The sequence below is a fragment of the Carettochelys insculpta genome, chromosome 2 (genome assembly GCF_033958435.1).
Source record: "Carettochelys insculpta isolate YL-2023 chromosome 2, ASM3395843v1, whole genome shotgun sequence".
In the NCBI taxonomy this organism is placed as follows: Eukaryota; Metazoa; Chordata; order Testudines; family Carettochelyidae; genus Carettochelys; species Carettochelys insculpta.
This window is the reverse complement of record NC_134138.1, coordinates 637,068-650,882: the sequence shown is the minus strand read 5'-3', so window position 1 is coordinate 650,882 and position 13,815 is coordinate 637,068. Positions and strand designations below refer to the sequence as shown.

Here is a 13,815-nt window from a genome sequence, read left to right as displayed (position 1 = left end):
CCCCCCTCCCCCATCAACTCCTTCTCTCTGGTCTGGGTGGGGAAAGACGTCTAAAGGCAATATTGTGATAGGAAAAACAAACTTCAGTTGGTTATTTAGGGCAAAATTCTGACTTGCACGTGGGGTATGTTGGGTTCAACAGGAATGCACAAGATGTGGCTTGCTTAGAATGCACCCCTTAGCCCAGGTCTTAGCACTGGAGGGATGTCTGAGGACAGACTTTGTACCTTCAAAAAGATCTGATATCAGCAAAGGCAAAGCAAGAAGCAGACAGCCACCCATGAGAATATGGAGGCTGGAGGGAGCAAGGCTGGACTTAGGAAAGAGCTGGCAGGTGAATACAATAATATACACTTGATACAGCCAGCTGTGGCAACACAGTCAGACCTCTGGGTGAGGAACATGGGTGTGGATGTCCTGTATGGGATGAGATAGATGCATACATCAGAAAGGATTCAGATGCAGTGATGGAAATGGGGCATGTTCAGAGTCTGGACCTGCTGAGACTCATGATGTCAGAGCAGATAGAAAGGTTGGTTCTTTGAGATTCAAAGGAGAAATCTCCAGCCTGGATGTGGAAGGAGAGGGGAAGTTTCCCATATTGCAGGGCAGTCTGTGTGTTAACAGAGACCAGGCAGCGCAAAGAGGATGCATACATGTCAGACTTCTCCCAACCTCTTGAATTTCTGCCATAGGATGGGAGAGGTTCTTCCCATGATCTGTGAGTTCCAGTTTCACCATTTTACCCTTTTACAGGTGACTCATTCCTACAGATTGCTGCTCACATGAAGGCTGCCTGCTGCAGGCAGATGGGGCTGGAGGGATATTCTATGTGCCTGATACCAAAGCTGTCAGGCAAATGCACAGAGAGCTTATCACTGCACTGAGCAGTGGTGTCTGCTTCTTGTGGTTCAGGTCCATGGGAAGGGAGTCTGCGCTCTGAACCTGCCAGGGTATGCATGCCTTGAGCATGTTTGGTTGACATGTCTGTGTTGCTGCCAGGATCGCTGAGGCAGATGAGCACAGCAACTCCCAGAGGAACTCACTAGAGGAAGGATTCAAGCCTGACCAGAGGCCTAACTCCATGTCTGGGTAAGAGGGAATTCAGGAGCGGGAGGAGTGAATTGCACAGCAACAGCCCCTTCCCCACCTGCCTGTTGCCCACAGACTGCCACATAGTGGTCCAGACCACTCTGCCTTTCGGCAGGGAATGGTAACAGACAGGCGTTGGGGAAGCAGGGGATATGGGGCAGATACCTTTCTTTGGGAAGGGAAGCGGGGGCACGGGTTGGGTACAGTGCATGGGGAGTATGGGTTATTTACTGAGTAGGAGCCAGGAGCCTGGAGGTATGGTCAGATCCTTCCTTTGAGGAGATCCAAGGGGCTCAGGGCTTTGGACAGGATACAAAGTGGGGCCTCTCCTTCGAGGAAGAGAGCAGGAAGTCTGAGGGCTTCACAGTGGGCTGAGCCAAGCCCCTTGTTATGCCTGGCCTCTCTTCCCAGGTTGATCCCAGTTTACTCAGGAGGAGGTGAGACAGGGGCACCTGTGCGAACGGCCAAAGCTGAGCGACGGCACCAGGAGCGACTGCGGATGCAGAGCCCTGAGTTCCTGAGTACCCAGGAGAAGGAGCTGTCTCCAGCTGAGCGCCGGGCCCTGGAGGCAGAGAAACGAGCCATGTGGAGGGCAGCACGGTGAGTCAAGGGGACCTTACTATCCCTCTCTCTTCAGTGGCAGGATCTAGTGTTGTATCACTGAATCTGTAGCATCAGAGAGAGGAAATGTTTAGGGGCCAGAGATAAAAGAGGCTGTAGTGGCCAGAACACAGTGCACAGGCCTATCTGCCTAGCCAATCCTATCTATCTCTGACAGAAATTGAGGAGGCCATCTCTTTGTTATGCTATAGCCACACTTGACTTCATTAAGATAAAATCTCGTTGTATGGAGTTCAGCTCAGGCACTGGCTGTCATGTAACCTTGGGTGAGTCTCTTCCCTCTCATTGTACCTGTTTATGACTTATGGGGAGAGGCTGGGGGATTTGGGTTTATTTAGTCTGCAGAAGAGAAGAGTGAGAGAGATCTGATGGCAGTCTTCACTTACCTGAAGGGGGTTAGAAAGAGGATGGAGAGAGGCTGTTTTCAGTGGTGACAGTTGACAGATCAAGGAGCAATGGTCTCAAATTGCAGTGGGGTATGTCTAAGCTGGATAGTAGGAAAACCTATTTCACTGCAAGGGTGGTGAAGCACTGGAAGGGCTTACCTAGGGAGGTGATGAAATTTCTACCCCTACAGGTTTTTAAGTCCCGGATTGACAAAGCCCTGGCTGGGATGATTTAGTTTTGATTGGTCCTGCTTTGAGCAGTGGGTTGGATTTGATGACCTCCTGAGGTCTCTTCCAACCCTATGATTCTGTTTTCCTTACCTGTTTCATAGTATCAAGACAAAGGGGTATACACTGAAACTTAAAAGATGGCAAATTCAAAACTGCCAAAAGAAAATTTCTTTCTAAACCCGTAATGTGCAGTTAGACTGTGGAACTCATTCTGACCAGATTCGTTGATGCCATGAGCTCACCAAATAAAGTAGGGATTGAACACTTACATGGATAACAAAAATATCCAGTTATAACAATGAATGGCCGTGTCTACAGCTCAAATATCCAGTTATAACAATGAATGGCCGTGTCCCATCAGCTCATGGGAATAAGGGGACTTCGAAGTAGGTGGCGTCCTTTCGAAAAGGAGCCCCGTCGGGACGAGCCACGCGGCGGCGAGCCGTGTCAATTTTGAAGCGCCGCCGCCGCCCGCATGCTAATGAAGCGCTGAATATGCATTTCAGCGCTTCATTAGTAAACTTCGAAATGGCCATTTGCATGGCCATTTCGAAGTTTGGGGCACGTGTAGACATAGCCAATGTTAGCAGACATTTTGGAAAAGAGGTAAAACCTCTTACTTCAGGATATAAGCCAATTTTTATTCAGAGTTAGAATGAGACCTTCCTGGAGACAGATTATTCCACAACTGTTACGGGAAGGTTTCTTGCCTGCTCCTCTGAAGTACTTGATACTGGCCACTGCTGGAGAGAGGATACTGGACTAGATGGACCTTGGGTGTGAGCCATTCTGACAGTTCCTGTGTTTCTGCGCATGTTGGGGATAACACTACTTGGCTACGTCTACACGTGCAGCCAACATCGAAATAGCTTATTTCGATGTTGCGACATCGAAATAGTCTATTTTGATGAATAACGTCTACACGTCCTCCAGGGCCAGCAACGTCGATGTTCAACTTCGACGTTGCTCAGCCCAACATCGAAATAGGCGCTGCGAGGGTACGTCTACACGTCAAAGTAGCACACATCGAAATAGGGATGCCAGGCACAGCTGCAGACAGGGTCACAGGGCGGACTCAACAGCAAGCCGCTCCCTTAAAGGGCCCCTCCCAGACACAGTTGCACTAAACAACACAAGATACACAGAGCCGACAACTGGTTGCAGACCCTGTGCCTGCAGCATAGATCCCCAGCTGCCGCAGAAGCAGCCAGAAGCCCTGGGCTAAGGGCTGCTGCCCACGGTGACCATAGAGCCCCGCAGGGGCTGGAGAGAGAGCATCTCTCAACCCCCCAGCTGATGGCCGCCATGGAGGACCCGGCAATTTCGACGTTGCGGGACGCAGATCGTCTACACGGTCCCTACTTCGACGTTGAACGTCGAAGTAGGGCGCTATTCCTATCTCCTCATGAGGTTAGCAACTTCGACGTCTCGCCGCCTAACGTCGAAGTTAACTTCGAAATAGCGCCCGACGCGTGTAGACGCGACGGGCGCTATTTTGAAGTTGGTGCCGCTACTTCGAAGTAGCGTGCACGTGTAGACGCAGCTCTTACCCTTCTTCCATGGAGATTGTGAGGCTGAATGAATTAATGTTTGTAAAGTCTTTCAGAGTGTTGAATGGAAGGTCCAGTGCAGAGATCGTGGAAATCTGAGATTCCCATGTTATTAAAAAGGTTACATAGCATTATTGTAGCTTTACCAGTGCTCCACCCCTGCTCTCACTGGGCAGATGACGCCTCAGCAGTGGGGTTTCCTTTCCTCCTTCTGTGCGAGATCATTGCAGTCAGATCCATCTTACAGTCAGAACGTTCTGCCATAGTGCTTCCTTAAGTTCACCACATCATGTAGCATTCTAAATAATCAGTTTGCCAGGATCTCCTCTTCAAGCCCGAGTGGCAAATTACTGGAGGATCAATGCTCTTTTTGCTAATGAAAGTCAATTACACTCTTGCAGGTTGCAGAGAAAAGCCTGAGAAAAGCCTGCTAGGTAGTGCTGGGCATGCTGCTTGGGGCACAAGGGGCCCAAAGCCAACAGATCCAGCCAAACCTGCAATTCAGGGGCTCCAGACAGTTGCTGGCAGGGCAGAGGCCCTGTGGCAAGATACATACTAACCCCTCCTACAGCCCAGTCAGTGCCCAGCCCAGCACAGGGAAAGCCAGGCTGCTCTTGCAGCAAGCTGGACCCTGGCACTGAGCAAGAGAGGTAGAGCCTGGAGCAGGCTGGCAGACCTGGGAGCAGAGTTTTCCTGAGCGCAGGCTGCACAGCCAGGGATGCAAACTCTTTCTGAGGCAGCGACTGGTCAGCCCAGTTGCACCAGCTGAAAGCTGAGGGGAGCAGGGAGGAGGAGGCAGCAGCGCTGCTGACACGCTCAGGGTTTAACAGCAAGGGAGATGTGCGAGAAGCTGCCGCTGCTGCTGCCAGTAATACCTTCACCTACCCCTTTAAAGCAAGCAGGCAACACGTGCAAGAGGCGCAAGATACCTTCTGCCTCCATGATTGGTTAAGCAATCGTACTGTGCCCACACCTTACAAAATTTCATGCCCCCCACTTTACACACTCCTGCTCTAAGTGCCGTGTGACTCTTCATAGTTTTTATAGATACAGACTAACACAGCTACCCCTCTGAGACCTTCTGCCATGACTGAGATTGCCTCCATATCCCATTGGTTTCCAATGTGACTGAAACCAGGAGGCCTACAAGGATGATGGGTGCCCTCTGCTCTGTGGTCAGAAAATTGGGAAGAGCGAGTCTATGCTATGAACTCAGCTCAGGAGACAAAGGATGGTCTATTGATTTGGGGCGGGAGTCCAGCAACCCAGGAGACTTTCTGTATGATTTGTGAAAATCACTTGGTATATCTTGTGCCTACATTCCCCATCTATACAATGGGGACACACTTCATCTCTCCTTCACTGAGGTGTCATGAAGACAAACATATTAAAAGTTGTGAGATGCTCAGGTCCTATGGCAATGGGAGCTATGTAAGTACCATAATCAAAGGAAGGACCAGCTGAGGTTCCCAGGCACAGCAGAGAAACTATGGAAATCTCTTCGACCTATGTAGCTTTCAGAAGTGGCTGGCTCAGCAGAAGAGGAGTGGCACACAACAGGCTTCCCCCATCCCAGGAATTTGCTCTCTGACTCAGATCCCATGCCAGGCCCCAGACTGGTGTCTCCTCATCCCTCTCCTCATCATTTCAAACATCATTTGTCCCTGCATGTCTCCACATACCAAGAGGAAGTTGTGTATGGGAATGACACTTTCCTCCCTTCTGTGTTACCTCCTGTACTTACCATATAGGGGCTACTGGGCAAGCAAAATGCTAGCTGAGCACTCAAGGGCAATCAGACCTTTATGGAGAAACTAAATGAATTTTTCCATCCATCTTCACAGCTGAGTACTCCCAAACCTAAACCATTCTTTTTAGGTGAAAAAAATCTGAGGAGCTGTCCCAGATTATGGTGTTATTAGAAGAGGTTTAGGAACAAATTGTTAAGCTAAACAATTTAGATCAGCTTCTGTACCCCAGATACTTGGAACATAACTAATGTGATGCCACTTTTAAAAAAAAATTCCAGAGATTATTCTGTCACTTACAAAATGGTAAATCTGACTTCAATACCAGGCAGACTGGTGAAACCATAGTAAAAAACAGAATTGTCAGACGCATAGACTGATAAGAGTTGGGCAAGGGTCAACATGATTTTTGTAAAGGGAAATCATGCATTACCAATCTACTAGAATTTCTTGAGGTGGTCAGCAAGCATGTGGACAAGGTGGGTCCGGTGGATACATTAGTACATAGTTTTTCAAAAAGCCTTTGACAAAGATCCCTCATCAAAGACTTCTAAGCAAAATAAGATGTCATGGAATAAGAAGTAAGATCCTGTTCTTGATCAATGACTGGTTAAAGGATAGAAAACAAAGGATAGGAATAAACTGTCAGTTTTCACAATGGAGAGGGGTAAATAATGATCTCCCCAGGCGGTCTCTATTGGAACCAGTGCTATTCAACATATACCTAAACAAACAATCTGGAAAAGGTGTAAATAGTGAGATGGCAAAAATTGCAGATGGTACAAAACTGTTCAAGATAGTTAAGTTCAAAGCAGATTATGAAGAGATACAAAGGGATCCCACAAAACTGGGTGACTGGGCAAAAAAATGGCAGATGAAATTCAGTGTGCATAAATGTCAAATAACACACCTTGGAAATTATAATCCCACTGTACATATAAAATAAAATCTAAATTAGCTGTTTCCACTCAAGAATGAGATCTTGGAGTTGTGGTGTATACTCATCTGTAAACATCCACTCAATGTGCCATGTCAGTGAAAAAAGCTAACAGAATGTTGGGAATCGTTAAGAAAGGGATATATAAGAAGACAGAGAATGTCATATTACCTCTATATAAATCCATGGTACGCCATCTTGAATACTGCATGCAGGTGTGGTTGCCTGATATAAAAAAAGATATATTGGAATGGGTATACATTCAGAAAAGGGTAACAAAAATGATTAGGAGTATGGAACAGCTTCCCTATGAGGATAGATTAATAAAACTTGGACTCTTCATCTTGGAAGAGCGATGACTAAGAAAGGATATGATAGAATTTTATAAAATCATGACTGGTGAGGAGAAGGTAAATAAGGAAGTGTTATTTATGCCTCAAAAGACAAGAACTAGATATTAACAAATGAAATTGATAGGCATCAACTTTAAAACAAAAGGAAATATTTTTTTCTTCGAGTAGCGTCCCCACGGGTACTCCACTCTGGGTGTCAGTGCATCCTTGCACCAGCACTCAGAGATTCTTCTCTTGCTGTGGTTTCCAGTGCCACACAAGCACAGTGGCGCCTCCTTGTGCTATCTGTTGTGTGCGCGGCATGGCCCCCTTCACTTCCTTCTCCTCAGATGTAGATGGGTAGATGGAGCTTCGTTCACTCTCTTTCTCTCTCTCTTCCTCTCTCTCTCTGGAAGATAAGAAGAGTTAGTTAGTTTAGCGTTTCATACCCTTTCTCCCATGTTATTTAGGCTGTTTAACAGTCTTTAAAAAAATTTTTTTAGATAGTTAGAACCGTTAGAAATAGTTGTTGCGTCATTGCCATGCCAGGCTCCCTGGGTTTTACACAGTGTGCAACATTCAGAGAACCATGCCAGCCTCCAACAGTCGTGCTTCCTGCATCAAGTGGTTGGGTGAGGACCGTCAAACCCATTTCCATCCCTATTGCTGCATGTCAACTCACAGGCCAAGGACGTACAGGATTATGTGATTTGTTTCAGCACAGAGCTGATTAGGCCCCTGTCAGCATCAGTGAGCGTCTCATGACTCTCCACTTCAACCTTGCCAGAAACCAACAGGCAACTGTCATCAGTGTTTGTGCATCAGCTCTAGATGCTGAAGATGATGTGAAGGAGAAGTTCTGCATCCAACTGGATACAGTCCTGAAAGACATCCCAAAGGATCATTCTCTTGTGAGATTTCAATGCCAACATTGGCAAAGATGCAGATCTCTGGCAGACTACCGTTGGGAAGGAAGGAGTAGGCAATAGCAACTCAGATGGAGTGCTCCTCCTTACAAAATGTGCAGAACACGAGCTTGTCACCACAAACACCCTATTCTGCCAGAAAAACAAATTTAAGACCTCATGGTAACATCCTCGATCAAAGCACTGGCACCTCATAGACTATGTCATCGTCCGTGCTTGGGATGGGCTTGATGTCCTTCTTACATATGCAGTGACTAGCGCTGATGTCTGCTGGACTGATCGCCACCTTATTCGATCCACAGTGGTGATTAGGATTGTCACCACACGCAGAAGTCAGAGGAAACAGATTCAATGAAAGATCAATTTACAAGGCTTGAAGGACCCTATCAGGCAAAGAGACTTCCATATAGTGCTCCAAAGGAAGCTGCCAACAGTTCACTCTGAAGATGTAGAAGAACAGTGGTGTCAATAGAAAAATGTCATATTTGGAGCTTTTGGAGAAACCATGGGCTACCAGACCAGGAAACATCAGGACTGGTTTGCTGAGAATGATGTGGAAATTGAATGCTTGATTGTGGGAAAAAGGAAAGCCTCTAGGGCCTCACAAAGCAACATCAATTGCATGACAAAGAGAGAAGCGCATGCCAAGGCCAAGGCATAAGTCCAACTTAAAACAAGGATTCTAAAAAACCAGTGGTGGACTGAGAAGGTGTGAGAACTCCAGCATCTTGCAGACATCAATCCAAGAGGCTGCCATCAAAGCGATGAAGTGCAACAAGACAACTGGAATAGATGGAATCCCTGCCAAAGTCTTCAAAGAGGGTAGGTAGATCTCCACAAATGGCTCCACCTCCTGATTCTCAAGATGGGGGATAAGGAGCAGATGCCACAAGATTTCAGAGGCACACTGGCCATGTCTACACATGCCCCAAACTTCGAAATGGCCACGCAGATGGCCATTTCGAAGTTTACTAATGAAGCGCTGAAATGCATATTCAGCGCTTCATTAACATGCGGGCGGCTGCGGCACTTCGAAATTGACGCGCCTTGCCACCACGTGTCTTGTCCAGACGGGGCTTCTTTTCAAAAAGACCCCACCTACTTCGAAGTCCCCTTATTCCCATGAGCTGATGGGAATAAGGGGAATTCGAAGTAGGCGGCGTCCTTTTGAAAAGCAGCCCCGTCTGGACGAGACGCGAGGCGCATCAATTTCAAAGTGCCACGGCCGCCCGCATGCTAATGAAGCGCTGAATATGCATTTCAGCGCTTCATTAGTAAACTTTGAAATGGCCATTTGCATGGCCATTTCGAAGTTTGGGGCACGTGTAGACGTAGCCACTGATCGTCAGTCTTTTCAGGAAGGGTGACAAGTTGGTTTGTGGAAACTATCATGTCCTCTCTCTTCTCACAACGGCAGGGAAAACCTTAGCTCAAGTCCTTGCAAACCGACTCCTGCCACTCTCAGAAGAATTTTTCCCAGAATACCAGTGTGGCTTCCAGTCATTCTGAGGAACTCAGACATGACCTTCACTGCCCGGCAACTGCAAGAAAAATGTCATGAACCTACTTGAACAGTATCATGAATGCTGCCTCAGGTGAATCCTAAATATCTCTAGGCACACTAATACTAGTGTCATGGAAGAGTCAAACATGACCAGAATTGAAGCCATTATCATTCATCAACAACTTCATTGGACTGGTCACATGGTTTGGATGTCTTTCAGCACCTCCCAAAACAGATTCTGTTTTCTGAATTGGAGGAAGGACAGAGGAGCATTGGGAGCATCAGCACAAGCGATATATAGACATGCTGAAGGCACACATGAAAAAATGCAGCATCAGTGTCGACTTTTGGGAGAGCCTTGCCCAAGAGCATCCCCAGTGGAGAATGGTAATCCACGACAGGGTGGCGCAGTTTGAGAGGTCCCACTACAGTGCAGACAAGGAGAGGCAGGGAAAAAGGAAAGAGCATCAAAAACTGCCCCACCCTCCTCCAACAGCTAACAAGCACTGCCCTTTCTGTGATAAGACCTGTGGCTCCGGAATTGGACTGTTCTTTGAGTAATGTCCCCATGGGTGCCCCACTGTAGGTTCTGGACTCATCCCAACACCATAGACCAGAGACTCTTCTAGCTGTATCTAGCCACTATGCGCATGTGCTGCCACCACGTCTCTCTGTTTGCGCTCTTTTGATCACGTGTGCAAACCAGCTCAAGCCAGTTCCTCTCAACTGCCTCAGGCTGCAAATGGATCTAACTGTCTCTCCATGTTTTGAACTCGTGAGACTCAGAAACCTTCTTTCTTCCTTCCTTTACATAAATAGATGTTACCTTTTATATTCTCTTTAGTTCATTCTTGGTTGATTCTCCTAAAAAAATGTGCAAAGTTGGTGTTCTCCAGTTACCTATAGTTAACATGTAGATAAGTTTCTCTGTTAAGTTTTAAACTTAGAAGTTACAATACAACATTTTAACTTATATAACCACCAAGACCGAGCCACATTCGATTGCTGGACCATGCCCAGCTCTCAAGGTTTTAAGAAATGTGAGCTGCAAAGTCATGCCTGCCTCGGATGCTCATTCTGAGTGCATATGGTGCATGGGAGAGGGTCATATCCCTCAAAAGTGCTAGCATTGCTCCAAACTAATGGCCAGGGTGCAGCATGACTGTGAGATGTGCCTTAAGATGATCTTGTTTGACAAGGCCCTTCAGCCTTCTCCTGATGAGACCGGGAAGGGGCCGGAGCAGCCTGGACATAAGCACAGGGCTTCCTCTTCAACAGCCATACCTTCTAAGAAAACCAAGCCTTCGCCAACCAGGTCATTGCCAGGTCATTGCCCAATTGCAGAACACAACTGATGTCACAGTGAAACCTGGCATCCTCTGGCACCACCTCTCTGAGCTCAAAGGTGGCTGGGAGTGGCACGGCAGCAGAACCCGTGCTGGCGGCACTGAAACCTTTGAACCCAAAGCCCCCCCAAACCAAGAGCGCAGACAGCTCTTTCCAAGTGCCCAGTTCCTAGCATTCCGGCACCACAGGTGTCCTCAGCACTGACCACCATTGTGGCACCATCTACAGCCCCACCCACGGTACCATCATCGGCCTCACCAGTGGCCATGGCGCCATCAGTGCCACCTCTCTGCGCCAATCCTTGGCCCTATCAGTATGCAGACTGTCAGCACCAGAAGTCCCACACGACACAGCACCAAGAAAGGCACTGTCCAAGTCACGCCACGTAAGCATTACCCCTTGGTGGCCATCACTGGCTTTCTGTCTGGCCCCTTCATCTCCAGAAGTGCTGGCACCGAGGTCACCTCTGCACTCTGGCAGATGGGAAGTTCGTAGCCGTCAGTATTATGAGTTATGCAGGCTACTGTCCCCATTTCTGACCCTGACGTGTGAGGACAGGGCACGCCGCACCCCATCTATCACCCTTAGGCTACGTCTACACGTGCACCCAACTTCGAAATAGATTATTTCGATGTTGCGACATCGAAATAGGCTATTTCGATGAATAACGTCTACACGTCCTCCAGGGCTGGCAACGTCGATGTTCAACTTCGACGTTGCTCAGCCCAACATCGAAATAGGCACAGCGAGGGAACGTCTACACGGCAAAGTATCACACATCGAAATAAGGGAGCCAGGCACAGCTGCAGACAGGGTCACGGGGCGGACTCAACAGCAAGTCGCTCCCTTAAAGGGCCCCTCCCAGACACACTTTCATTAAACAGTGCAAGATACACAGAGCCAACAACTAGTTGCAGACCCTGTATATGCAGCACGGACCCCCAGCTGCAGCAGCAGCAGCCAGAAGCCCTGGGCTAAGGGCTGCTGCCCACGGTGACCACAGAGCCCCGCAAGGGCTGGAGAGAGAGTATCTCTCAACCCCCCAGCTGATGGCCGCCATGGAGGACCCCGCTATTTCGATGTTGCGGGACGCGGATCGTCTACACGTCCCTACTTCGATGTTGAACGTCGAAGTAGGGCGCTATTCCCATCTGCTCATGGCGTTAGCGACTTCGACGTCTCGCCGCCTAACGTCGATTTCAACTTCGAAATAGCGCCCAACACGTGTAGACGTGACGGGCGCTATTTCGAAGTTACTGCCGCTACTTCGAAGTAGCGTGCACGTGTAGACGCAGCCTTACTGTGCATGCCTCCCTTATGGGGGGCCCATTTGGGTTCCTGTATGGTACAGGGCAAATGGTTCTTCACTAAGCTAACGCTCCACACAACCTTCCTGGCACTCAGAACGGTCTGCTATACTTGCTGGTGTTTCCATGGTCTACCAGCAACATATTTGCACTCTCTTCTCTTCCATTGCTTCCTTCATTCAAGCAGGACAAGCAGTTCTGTTGACTGTAATTGTTACTGGGCCCCAAACCCACCTCCAAAGTGCAATTACCGCTTTATAGTGCTCCAGAGTGGAGAATCCACAGGGACACTACTCAAAGAAGAAGAGGAAGTTACTTGCTTTGTGCAGTAATGATCGTTCTTCAAGATGTGTGACCCCATGAGTGCTCCACTTCCCTCCCTCGTTCCCCTGCGTTGAAGCATCCTGCTCAATTTGCTTGGGTTGAGAAGGATCCAGAGGGGTCCATGCTGTACGTGCACCACATAGCATGAGGAGGTGCTACTGCACATGCACAGCTTGGGAAGCCACAGCGAGAGAAGAATCTCAGCATGCTGGCACAAGGATGCACTGACACCCATAATGGAGTACCCAGAGTGGACCACCCACAGGTACATACATCTCAAAGAACTATAGTTACTGCAAGAGGTGAGTTACTTCCTCTTCACTTCATGCACAATCAACCAGTGAAGCTCTGTCAAAGGATATTATGAAGGCCAAAACTGTGAGAGGGTTCAAAAAAGAGCTAGATAAGTTCATGGAGGGTAGATCCATCTGTGTCTATTAGCCAGCATGGGTGGGGATGGTGTCCCCAGTTTCTGTTTGCCAGGAGTGTGCAATAGGGATCACTTGATGATTACCTCATCTCTTCGTTCCTTCTGAGGTGATATTAGCCTCTGTCAGAAAGACAGGGTACTGGGTTAGATGGGTCTTTGGTCTGACCCCATATTACCACTTTTGTTCTTATTAAATACGTAAATGAAAGCTCTGTTGTCAAAGCATTAGAATTGGATAAATGTGAAATCCCCCAACTCAAACCTTTTAAAGCCTGAACATGCCACATTATGGGACGTTTCTCCTGTACACTCACACCCACAGAGAGTATTTCAAGACTTTGCATCATCACAATAAACTCCCTTCTGTTCCACAGTAGATAGGGCCTCTTAGTTGCGCAGCCAATATCTTGTCCATTATTATGATCTCTGTCAAGAGTGCATATCAGAGTCTTCATTGCATTGGAATGGACACAGTTCTGTGCAGGGAAGAGTGTTCTGACTGCAAAGTTGTATATGCAGCAGGAGGCAGGCGCAATAAATGGTCTGTGAGCGAGATGCAGTTTGCTAGGGTTTACCCCAGCAGGTCACTAGATGCTTTATTTACCTGAGCAGTGGCCAGGAACAGCAATCTGTGGCTATACCTGCACACTGCAAATATTTCTATTCAAAAATAAAATGATTACTGTACACCTTGGTTATGTCTACACTAGAAGCATCAATCGACAGACATGACTGTCGACAGGGAAATCTCAACGGAATCTCTGTCAACAGATTGCATCTACACACAATTTGCTCTATCAAAACAAAAAGCAGTCAAGTAGCACTTTAAAGACTAGCAAAATAGTTTATTAGGTGAGCTTTCGTGGGACAGACCCACTTCTTCAGACCATAGCCATCTGGTCTGGCTATGGTCTGAAGAAGTGGGTCTGTGCCACGAAAGCTCACCTAGTAAACTATTTTGCTAGTCTTTAAAGTGCTACTTGACTGCTTTTTGTTTTGGTAGTGCATAGACTCGCACGGCTTCCTCTCTGTTACAATTTGCTCTGTCGACAGAGAGCTGCCAGACTTCACTGTCCTCTG

General features: G+C 47.8%; 1 protein-coding gene across 22 annotated transcripts in view; it reads left to right on the top strand.

Moving 5' to 3' along the window:
• The window catches only part of SCRIB (scribble planar cell polarity protein), a 341,713-nt gene that overhangs the window by 278,777 nt on the left and 49,121 nt on the right, over positions 1 to 13,815 (top strand). For all 22 annotated transcript variants that reach the window (XM_074986390.1, XM_074986386.1, XM_074986388.1 and 19 more), the window contains 2 exons: positions 1,003 to 1,092; positions 1,504 to 1,692. In XM_074986390.1, the coding sequence (XP_074842491.1) occupies positions 1,003 to 1,092; positions 1,504 to 1,692 (279 nt within the window). The remainder of the gene's footprint in view (positions 1 to 1,002; positions 1,093 to 1,503; positions 1,693 to 13,815) is intronic.